This window comes from Pongo abelii, chromosome X (assembly GCF_028885655.2).
Source record: "Pongo abelii isolate AG06213 chromosome X, NHGRI_mPonAbe1-v2.0_pri, whole genome shotgun sequence".
Taxonomy (NCBI): domain Eukaryota; kingdom Metazoa; phylum Chordata; class Mammalia; order Primates; family Hominidae; genus Pongo; species Pongo abelii.
The window spans coordinates 161,922,240-161,933,750 of NC_072008.2; the positions used below are offsets into that span (position 1 = coordinate 161,922,240).

The following is an 11,511-nucleotide window of genomic DNA, read 5'->3' on the forward strand; positions in this document are numbered from 1 at the left end:
ATGCAGAAGAGACATGCACACAAATCGAAACAAGGGCATGGAGGAAGGACTTTAGATGGTCATGCTAATGCTGATCCAACATTAAGATAATTTACATGCCTTAAGTAAAGAGCCTAATAAATGGGATAGAAAAATATCCACAGATGCCATATGTGAAAAGTTTCCAGAAATAAAGGAAGAATTGAACCTGCTCCTCAAAAGGACAAAGTCTCTACCAGGAAAAATTGATGCAGAACAATCAATATTGAGATATATTCTAGTTGTGTTATGGTATTTCAAAAAAAATTAAAGAATTTCTTAAATTCTTTAAATGAAAGACACCTAAGCATGCGTGCGCGCGCGCACACACACACACACACACACACACACACACACACACACACGCACACACACACACAATCAATTACTTACAAGGGAACAAATTTGTTCCACTTAAATATAAAAGTAAAATGTAACATCTCCAGAATGTTTCCGCTCCTGAATGAGATGAAGCATGCACACTCTACTGAATGCAGCTATAAAATGCGGTCACAGTGCATGGGCCAGCTATTTGAGGATTCTGAAAAGTAAACGGAAGGAGGCAGACCGGGGAAAGACTACAATTTGAAGCACCACTGAAACAGCAGTGAATTTGACATTAGCCCCCCTTTAGTATCCTTGGCTCAATGTAGCCTGCAAGTTAGAAGTAGACAGTGGTGTGAACAGAGAGAGCTCTGGTTCTGACTTGAGAAGAGGGAAAAGGGAATACTAACCCTCAGCGATAGTTAAGGGAATCCTCAGTTTTTCTTTCTTCTTTTCTTTGTACTTACATGTTCTAGCCCACAGGCAATCCTGTGGCAGCAGTGGTGGTGACAGAGTCAGTGACAGTGACAGTGGCAGCCGCCAGGGCCTTCAGGTGATTAAAACTCTGAAGGAAAGTAACCTTCCTCTCTGATTGTAGGTCCCAAGAGGGTGCCCATGACTTCTTTTTCCCCTCTTTGGTCTTCCTGCCGAATGACACCAGAGGAAGGCAAAGGCACAGGAAGCGTGTGGCAGAGAAGAGTCACTAAAGCGACAGCAACAGCTTCCTGGCTAGAAGGTTGAAAAGGGGAAGCTGAGGGAACCAGAAAGTGCTGGGGAGATTGCAGGGAGGGAGGAAGTGCTTGGGAAAGTAAACCCATGAAGCTGTGTATGAGCTTCTGGGCTTACCCCCAAGCTGTGTATGTACAGATGTGATCCTGTACGACACACAAAGGACTTTGAGAACTGCACTGAGTAAGGGATATAGACCTCGCCAGCTCCAAGACTGCTGACCATGCTTAACAGAACCAAATACCATTGCAAAGGCTTTGAAATGGAACTAACAATAAAACCCCCGGTCAGAACACGTGGCCTGAGCCTAAGTGACTGGGGGAAAAATGAGTGGAGACTTGCGGATCTGTGGGAATATGACAAAAGAGCTACCTTTTGTGTCATCATAGTGACAGAAGGAAAGGAGGAAGGGGATGGGACTGAAAAAGTATTCAAATAAATAATGGCTGGAAGATTCTAAATATGGCAAAAGACACATGCCTGTACATTTAAGAAGCTGAGTGAACCCCAAACAGGATAATCTTAAAGAAACTTACACCAAGAAGCATCACAGTCAAACTTCTGAAAACTAAGGACCTAGGAAAAAAGTCTCAAAAGCAGAGAGAGAGAGAAAGGAAACCTTACCTATACGGGAAAAGGAATTAGAATGGCAATATATTTCTCATTAGAAACCATGGAGGCCAGAGGAAGTGGCATAACACTTCTCAAGTGGCGAAACAAAAGAACCAGAACCCTGTCTACAAAGGGCAATTACCTTCAGGAATGCAGGGGACATCAAGACATTCGCAGAAGAAGGAAAAGTAAGAGGGATTGTTGCCATCAGACCTACCCTTACCTCTACGCTTAGAGAAGCTTCCTACATGAGATTCCACTAGGCATGTAAAATGCCTTGGCTGAGCATGACCTGCTCACCAATTCTCTCTAATGCGGACATTTATCATGCTGCCCAGTATTGGGAAGATATGTCTTAGAATTTCTCACGAGCTCCTAGTACAAGTCTGGTCTAGTTTCTGCCTCCAACCCCTCCACTGAAATTGCTCTTGCCAAGGCCCCCGGCAACACTTGCATTGCTTAACTCAGTGAACAGGTTTTAATGCTTATCATTCTGGAACTCAGCAAGTGTTTCTGAGTTTGTCACTTCTTGTTCAGTTCCTCTGGCTTCCTTCTGAACCTCTGCTCTCATCTCTTTCTGGCTTGATTATCTTTCAGTGTGCCCCCCAACCCCGCACCAACTTTATCTGTGGAGACACTCCTCTAGTCTTCTTCCAATGATGTTCCTCTTTTGCTTGCCCCTTAAAAGAAGTTGTCCTTGGTCCCCTTATATATTCTCTCTATGTGCTCTCCCTGAATGGTCTCAACTACATTCATGGCTTCAAGAACTACCCTGATGAGTCGCAAATCTATATTTTCAGTATTGACTTCACTCCTGAACTCCTAAGCCAAATCTCCTTCATCTCCATCTGGATGTCCCACAGGCATTTCAAATTTCACATGCTCAAGACTGAACTCATCTTCCTACCCATACGCAGACCTCCTCCTTCATCCCATTTGTCCAGGAATGACTCCAAAGTCTGTGGTCACTTCACTCTATCCCTGTGGAGCCATGCTAGAGCTTTTTCACTTCCCCATCGCCACTCCCCTCCCCTGCCAACCAATGCCCCACTTTTCCAATTGGCTAACTTGTACTCATTCTTCAAGCTTCGTATTGGACACCATTTCTCCAGGAACATTTCCCCAACCCCAAAAGTCTGTGTAAAGTACTCCTCTTATGTGTTCCTACAGCACTTTCTTAGTCCATCTGTGTTGCTATAAAGGAATACCTGAGGCTGGGTAATTTATAAAGAAAAGAGGTTTATTTGGCTCATGATTCTGCAGGCCGTATAGGAAACATGGTGCTGGCATCTGCTTGGTTTCTGGTGAGGGTCTCAGGCTGCTACCACTCGTGGCATAAGGTGAAGGGGAGCCGACAAGTGCAGAGATCACATGGTGAGAGAGGAATCAAGGTGGCGGCGGGGAGGGGGAGGTGCTACACTCTTTTTTAACAACCAGCTCTTGTGGGAATGAATCAAGTAAGAACTTACTCATTACTGCGAGGCTGGCACCAAGCCATTCATGAAGGATCCACCCCATGACCCAAACACCTTCCATTAGACCCCACCTTCCAACACTGGGTATCAAATTTCCACATGAGATTTGGAGGGGTCAAACAAACCAAACTATAACCAGCACCTTGAACTTCCCCTCTCATAGCACTTATCACAGTATAGTGTTGTAATTGTCTGGTTCCTTGTCTGTATGTTCCACCAGACTGCATTCAGGGATCTGATCTATATTTCTCGTTGGTGTTGTCTCAATGCTTAACACAGTATACCTGGCACTACCCTTCAATATTTTTTGAAGAATGAGCACATGAATTATCATGTCTCCAGCTAGGTTCGCCAGTATGAGTAATATGTAGTGAGTGTCTACTGTGTGCCATTTTACTACCTAAACTTTTTATGGACTCTGTCCCCTAGTCTTATCTAGCAATGCCATTGTCTTAGTTGAGATATCTGTCATTTCTTGACTGGTATAATACAGCAGCTTTCTAACTCTAATCTCAGTCCTCTCTGTTCTATTCTCCACACAGCTTCCAGGGTGATCTTTCTAGAGGCAAATCACACCATGTCACTCCCAAGCTGAAAGACCACAGTGGGTTCAGTGTAGCCTACAGGGTATTCTAAAACCTGAGCATGGCATAATAGAACCTCCATGTCTTGCTCCTGCCTACCTCTTTCCCAGCCACATCAACCACTACTGTTCCACTGGCATCGTACTCTCCAGCCTTAATGAATTGGTTGCAACTCCCCTCCTCCCACAAGTGCCTTGGCTTCTCATCATGCTACAGATTCTTTAACACACACATTGTCCTCCAAGAAGCTTGCCAGATCCACTCCTATTCTTTCAATGAAATGTTTATTGACCACTCTTCATATACTATGACCAAATAGGATTTATCTCACAAATGTAAGGTTGGTTCAACATGTGAAAATCAGTTTATATAATACACCATATTAATGGTTGGTTCAACATGTGAAAATCAATTTATATAATACACCATATTAACAGAATGCATGGCGGAGCGGGGGGAAGGGGGCTCACGGTCATCTTAATCATGTACAAAAAGGATCATTTGACAAAACGCAGTACCCTTTCATGAAAATAAATTCAACAAACCAGGAACAGAAAGAAACTTCTTCAACCTGATAGAGGGCATCCATGAAAAACCCAGAGATAATATCATACTTAATGGTGAAAGACTGGCTGATTTCCCCCTAAGATCAGGAATGCCACTTGTAATTCAACATCGTACTCAAAGTTCTAGGCAGGACAATTAGTCAAGAAAAAGAAATAAAAGGCATCCAGATTGGAAAGGAACAAGTAAAACCATCTCTATTCATAGATGCATAGATGGCATGTTCTTATATAGAGGACACTAAAGAGTCCAACAAAAGAAAAAAAAAAAAAAAAACTGAGACAGTTTGGCTCTGTGACCCCACCCAAATCTCATGTCGCATTGTAATCCCCACCTGTTGAGGGAAGGGCCTAGTGGGAGGTGATTGAATCATGGGGGCGGACTTCCCCCTTGCTATTCTTGTGATAGAGTGCTCACAAGATCTGATGATTGTTTGAAAATGTGCAGCGCTTCCCCCTTTGCGCGCGTTCTCTCTCTCTTCCTCCTGCTCCAACACGTGAAGAAGGTGCTTGCTTCCCCTTCGCCTTCCGCCATGATTGCACATTTCCTGAGGCCTGCCCAGAAGCAGAAGCCTGTACAGCCTGCAGAACCATGAGGCAATTAAACCTCTTTTCTCTATGAATTACCCATTCTCAGGCAGTTCTTTATAGCAGTGTAGGAACGGACTAATACGCCAACCCTGTCTGAGTATGCTCAGCAAAGCATATTCGGCTCAGCAAAGTTGCAGTATCCAAGATCAATCTGCAACAATCAGTTGTATTTCCATACCCTAGCAATGAATAACGTGAAAATAAGATTAAGGAAATGATTCATTTTACAGTAGCATCGAAACGATAAAATGTCGAGGAATAAATTTAACAAAAGGTGTGCAAGACGTATGCTCTGAAAATTACAAGACGTTGCTAAAATAAATTAAAGAAGACCTAAATAAATCGAACGGCATTTTGTGTTAATGGACTGGAACACTTAATATTGTTAAGATGCCCATAATCTCCAAGGCAATATACAGATTCATTGTGATGCCTGTCAGAATCCAACCTGCCTTCTTTGTAAACACTGACAAGCTGATCCTAAAATTCATAAGAAAATGTGAGGGGCTCAGATAGTCAAAACAATCTCAGAAAAGAAAAAAGTTGAAGGACTCACACTTCCCAATTTCAAAACGTACTACAAAACCGCAGTAATCCGAAAAGGGTGGTACTCCCATCGTGATAGATATATTAGGTCAATGTTACAGAACTCAGAGTCAGGAATAAACCCATATATTTATGTAAAGTTTATTTTCGGTAAGAGTTCCAGCACCCTCAATGGGTGGAGGGGAAGAATAATCCCCTCAACAAACTGCGCTGGGACAACTGGATAGCCACATGCAAAAGAATGCCCCTGGACCTCTACCTCACTTCATGTAAAGAATTAATTCAAAATGGATCACAGATCTAAATATAAGGGCTGAAACTATAAAACTCTAAGAAGAAAACAGAGATGTAACTTTGCACGACCTTGGATTAGGCAACAGCTCCTTCAGTATGACACCAAAGGCAAAGCCACAGACATCTTTTCATTTGGCAAGTTGGACATCCAACTTTAAATTTAAATCTTTTGGGCAACAAAGGGCTCTATCCAGAAAGTGAATGGGAGAAACATTTGCAAATCACATATCTGATAAGAGTCTATTTTCCAGAATATATGAATAAGTTTTAGAAGCCCACAGCCAAAATACAATCAACTGAATTAAAAAACGGGCAAAGGGCTTGAATAGACATTCCTCCAAAGCAGAGGTACAAAGGGCCAAGAAGCACATGAAAAGATGTCTTAGTCTGTTTTCTGTTGCCATAATTGAATACCCGACACTGAACAATTTATAAAGAAAAGAAATTTATTTCTTACCGTTCTGGGGACTGGGAAGTGCCCCGGCATCTGGCGATGGCAGAGGGTATCACATGGCGAGAGGGCAAGAGCGTGTATGTCGTTTCAGGCCTCTCTTCCTATTCTTATAAAGCCACCAGTCACATCATGGGAGTCTCACCCCGATGACCTTATCTAATTCCAATTACCGTCTCAAAGGCTGCGCCTCCCATCAACATGTGAATTTGGGGATTAAGTTTCCAAGACACACAATTTGGGGGACACACTCAAACCACAGCAACATCATTAGCCATTTGGGAAATACAAATGAAAACCACCATGAGCTAGCACTTCACACCCACTAGGATGGCTATTGTAAACAAAACAAAATGAGGCAAAGAGAAAGCAAGTTTTGATGAGGCCGTGAAGAAATTGGGACTCTCATGCACTACTGTTGGGAATGCGAAAGATTACAGCTGCTGTGGAAATCAGTTTGGTGGTTCCTCAATAAGTTAAACAGAACTACCACATGAGCCAGCAGTTTGACTCCTAGAAATAGACCCAAAAGAACTGAAAACAGATATTCAGAGAAAAACTTGTACACAGATGGTCATGGCAGTGCTATTCACAATAGCCAGAAGGGGGAAATAACCTGTCCATCAACTGACCAGTGGGTAAACAAAATGTGGCCTCCTAGTTATACAACAGAATCGTACTCAGTCATTCAAAGGAAGGAAGTACTGATTCATGCCTCTACATGGATGAACCCTGATGAAACCATTACGCTAAGTGAAAGCAGCCAGACACACAAGGCCTCACATTTGGTCGTATAATTCCATGTATAGGAAATCTCCAGAACAGGCTAACCTCTATGGACAGAAAGCAGATTGACTAGTGGTTGCCAGGGACTATCTGGAACGTGTGTATGGGCGGGGGGAGGGGGTGTGTGTGGGAGGGTGTGGGGGTTGGTAGTGGTGGTGTGGAAGGAGGCGTGTGGCAAGTGACTGCTTATAGGTACAGGGGTTTCGGTTTCTTTTTGGGGTGTTGAAAACGTTTTGGAACCAGGTGGTTGTGATGGATGTGCAACATTGTGAAGGCGTGGTACCCATCCTCCCCTCGCCCACCCCTTTGTCTTTCCCACAATGTTCCCATCCAGTAGAAAGGGAGAGTTCCCACTGGCAAAGAGAGGGTCACGAGCGCGATTTCCCCTGCCCCGCCCCACCCCACCCCCACGGCCCTCCAGCCACTTCTAGTCCAGGCCTGCTCCCTCGAGGCCAATGGGAAAGCGACGAGGTCGCCTGACGGACGTGTGTCCCTTCTGAGGGGCCGTCACCACATGCGTGCCCGTCACCGGATGTGCGTGCCCATTGGTCTCGGCTCCCTAGCCAATGAGGGGCTGGGCCCTGGTCGCTAGGATACACAGTACTGGACGCGGTAACTGTCATCTTGAGAGTTGGCCAAGCTCTCTAGGCCGAGCCGAGATAGCACACTCAACGCCCAGCATGCCGAGGAGGAGGAGCCATCGAGGGTCCTCCGGTGCTGGTGGCCGGGGGCGGACCTGCTCTCGCACCGTCCGAGCGGAGCTTTCGTTTTCGGTGAGCCAGGTGGAGCGCAGTCTACGGGAGGGCCACTACGCTCAGCGCCTGAGTCGCACGGCGCCGGTCTACCTCGCTGCGGTTATTGAGTACCTGACGGCCAAGGTCCTGGAGCTGGCGGGCAACGAGGCCCAGAACAACGGAGAGAGGAACATCACTCCCCTGCTGCTGGACATGGTGGTTCACAACAACAGGCTGCTGAGCACCCTTTTCGACACAACCACCATCTCTCAAGTGGCCCCCGGCGGGGACTAGCTTCTGACACCCGGCCCCTGGGACCTGGCAGGTCCACTCGTCCACCCACCTCGCCCCCAAACTCCCCGACCCCAAATCCCCCGGCCTGAACCCCCGGCCTTAAACACCCTCCCCCCACAACCCGGGCCCCAAAATCTTGGGCCTTCATTAATTCTGTCAATAAAGTGTTTAAAGGAACCCACCTGCCTGCTTCAGTCACTTTGCCTTGGGGTGGGGGTGGGGGTGGGGGGGGCGGTGAGATGGGTCGGGGGGGTTGTGAGACCTCCACAGCTGGAGGGATGGAGAGGTGGTGGGGGTCTGGGGTTGGGTGGGAGTCAGGGATGGCACAGAGGAGCAGTCTCTCCCGGTGACAGTGCAGGGGAGTGGCCCTGGGTGGGAAGGGGACACCCCCGCTGGTTCTGAGCAAGTCAGGGCCTGCCCGGGAAAGTCCTCAGCATGATGGTGTTCGTTGGGGCCGGTGGGCCTCAAGACCATGACTGCAGTGTTGCGACAGGACGGACTTCTAAGGCAACCGGGGTGGGGACGGAGAGGTGGACCCGGCGCTTGGCAAGGGGCCCTGGACGGGAAGATGGAGGAGTGAGTAGTGGGGGGAAAACAGTCCAGAAATGCACAGACATGGAATTAGCGTCACGAGTTTAGTTTGGGTCATGTTGAGATGGAGAGGCTGTGGGATGCCTGTAGCAACCTAGACCACTTGCATTGCAGCCGAGCTAGCAGCAGCTGGTGCCCCGCCAGGCCCCGCGTACCTTCCCAGGGTCTTGGATCCGCATCCCCGAGACCCTCGATTTGCATACGCCGCTCACAGCCCGGCCAGGCCCCGCCTCCGATCCCGGCCAGGCCCCGCCTCCGATCCCGCTCTTTGCATATCACCAGGGCAAGGGGTAGGCTCGGGCTGGGGAGCGGGCGCGGGCACGGGCACGCCGGCAGCCCGCCGAGGGGGACGCAGGGCACGTCGCCCCGCCCTGCCCGCCCGCCCGCTGCGGCAGCGCGTCCGGAAGCGCTTGGGGCGGCGAGCATGGCGGCAGCGGCGGCAGGCCTGGGCGGCGGCGCCGGCCCGGGACCCGAGGCCGGGGACTTCCTGGCCCGCTACCGGCTGGTATCGAACAAGCTGAAGAAGCGGTTCCTGCGGAAGCCGAACGTGGCGGAGGCCGGCGAGCAGTTCGGACAGCTGGGCCGGGAGCTGCGCGCCCAGGAGTGTCTGCCCTACGCGGCCTGGTGCCAGCTGGCGGTGGCGCGCTGCCAGCAGGCGCTCTTCCACGGGCCCGGGGAGGCGCTGGCCCTCACCGAGGCCGCCCGCCTCTTCCTGCGGCAGGAGCGCGACGCGCGCCAGCGCCTGGTCTGCCCCGCCGCCTACGGGGAGCCGCTGCAGGCCGCCGCCAGCGCCCTGGGCGCCGCGGTGCGTCTGCACCTGGAGCTGGGCCAGCCGGCCGCCGCCGCCGCCCTCTGCCTCGAGCTGGCCGCCGCCCTGCGCGACCTGGGCCAGCCGGCCGCCGCCGCCGGTCACTTCCAGCGCGCCGCCCAGCTCCAGCTGCCCCAGCTGCCCCTGGCCGCGCTGCAGGCGCTTGGCGAGGCCGCCTCCTGCCAGCTGCTGGCGCGCGACTACACTGGCGCCCTGGCGGTCTTCACGCGCATGCAGCGCCTGGCGCGGGAGCACGGCAGCCACCCGGTGCAGTCACTGCCGCCGCCCCCGCCGCCGGGACCCCAGCCCGGGCCCGGGCCCGGGGCGACGCCCGCCCTACCGGCCGCGCTGCTTCCTCCGAACTCCGGCTCGGCGGCGCCCTCTCCCGCCGCCCTGGGCGCCTTCTCGGACGTGCTGGTCCGCTGCGAGGTGTCCCGCGTGCTGCTGCTGCTGCTCCTGCAACCACCGCCCGCCAAGCTGCTGCCGGAGCACGCCCAGACCCTGGAGAAGTACTCCTGGGAGGCTTTTGACAGCCACGGGCAGGAGAGCAGCGGCCAGCTTCCCGAGGAGCTCTTTCTGCTGCTCCAGTCTTTGGTCATGGCTACCCACGAAAAGGACACGGAAGCCATCAAGTCGCTGCAGGTGGAGATGTGGCCACTGTTGCCTGCTGAGCAGAACCACCTCCTTCACCTCGTTCTGCAAGAAACCATCTCCCCCTCAGGACAGGGAGTCTGATCCATCCCGTTCACCCAATGACTTTTTGCCCAGGCCGGGACTTTTTGCGTCAGTCACGTTAACCAGATGACTTTGCCTGTTACCAAACCTCGCGCATCCACGTTTGCGTCTGGGGAGGAATAAAAAGACATCGTTACCGCTTCTGCGTTTTGTTATTCCTACTGCCGCCGTAGGAATTATTTCGTTGGCTGAACGTTACCAGCATCCCAAGAACACATTTTGATAGAATCAGAGTAGAGGACACGGTTGTCTTCTAAAAAGCCACGACATGAAAATGACAGTCCCTTTCGTCTCCTTCCTCCGCTGCTTCCACCCAACGCAGCCTCCTGCCTCCGCCTTTGTTTCATAGTGAGGATTTTATTTTGCACGGCGCCCTCCCTCTAAATACCTACCCTAGGTGATTTCATCCTGCCCCTCATTTCTTAACATATTCCTGTGTCTTTGTAATGGCCAAACTTCTCCTTCCACTCGTCCGCACGGTACGTCTTCATGGGAGTCATTTTATTCCTTACAGCTTCCTTGTAACCACAGCCCTAAATCCATGATAAAGCTACTCTTGTACTCCTCATGTGTGGTTTTGGTGTCCGTCGTTTATAAAATGTGACTCTCTTACCTACTTGTCAGGAGGCCAGAAGCAGAACCCTTTTGATGGTGACAACAAGAACTCTTCAGAATATAGCCTCTTTCTCAAACTTTCAACCCTGGGGAAATGCATCCTTTGGGCCGAAGTTGCACACAATACTGATCTTCGGGGCTGAGATGTAAGGACACAGTTTGGAGTAGGTGTTTTTGTTTTGCGTCTTTTTGCAGGGGAGAGGTGTGGAGGGTTGTCACTGTGAGTTGAGTGCCTCCAAATGGGTGGGACTTGTAGGGTGTTCTTTTCTGCTTCTATTTCTATTTCGACAGTGTGGAAGTAATGGGAAGCCCAGGAGAGGCCCATTCCACCATCATTCCTCTTTCTCTCACTTGGCTGCCAGGAAGGGTCCTACGGAGCCCTGAACGCCTAGCCCAAATTATTGTAAAAGTGGTTGAAGGGCTCATGCTCCTTTGCTCTTTGGCTCTTTCCTGGTATGCTCCTCTTAACCCGGGCTGCAGACCTGGCCGGCTGGCTTCTTGTCAGGTTTAGGAGTTATGGAGCATGACTGGTGACCAGTTTGGGATTTGGGCTTCAGGAGAAGCCTCCTCAGGCCGCTGGTCCAAACTCCTTGCATCAGGGAGGTGAGGGGAAAGGATAACCAGACAGTCAGGTAGTGGGTATCTGAGCATAATTCTAGGAAACACTAAAACTCCTCGTTTTCCATTTGCCTCATTCCATGAATGAGGGGCTCATTCATGTATCTCCCTCAGAAACTTAAGAGCAGTGATAACTGGGCCGA

General features: G+C 50.1%; 3 protein-coding genes across 3 annotated transcripts in view; 2 read left to right on the top strand and 1 right to left on the bottom strand.

Moving 5' to 3' along the window:
- The window catches only part of CLIC2 (chloride intracellular channel 2), a 108,713-nt gene extending 99,761 nt beyond the window's left edge, over window positions 1-8,952 (bottom strand). Inside the window, exon 1 of the mRNA XM_024240641.3 lies at window positions 8,748-8,952. Coding sequence (XP_024096409.1) covers window positions 8,748-8,771 — 24 coding nt within the window. The 5' untranslated portion in view covers window positions 8,772-8,952. The remainder of the gene's footprint in view (window positions 1-8,747) is intronic.
- On the top strand, window positions 7,085-8,177 carry LOC112130778 (histone H2A-Bbd type 2/3). Its single transcript, XM_024240642.2, has one exon. The coding sequence runs from the start codon at window positions 7,540-7,542 to the stop codon at window positions 7,999-8,001; it is 462 nt and encodes a 153-aa protein (XP_024096410.2). The 5' UTR covers window positions 7,085-7,539; the 3' UTR covers window positions 8,002-8,177.
- LOC112130779 (40-kDa huntingtin-associated protein) lies at window positions 8,376-10,703 on the top strand. Its single transcript, XM_024240643.3, has one exon. It carries the CDS (start codon window positions 8,657-8,659, stop codon window positions 10,133-10,135), a length of 1,479 nt encoding a protein of 492 aa, XP_024096411.2. The 5' UTR covers window positions 8,376-8,656; the 3' UTR covers window positions 10,136-10,703.
- Window positions 10,704-11,511: the final 808 nt, after the last annotated feature.

Bases quoted from the DNA above. Each gene is read 5' to 3' on its own strand.
- LOC112130778 (XM_024240642.2), top strand. From the start codon at position 7,540: ATGAGGGGCTGGGCCCTGGTCGCTAGGATACACAGTACTGGACGCGGT.
- LOC112130779 (XM_024240643.3), top strand. From the start codon at position 8,657: ATGGAGAGGCTGTGGGATGCCTGTAGCAACCTAGACCACTTGCATTGC.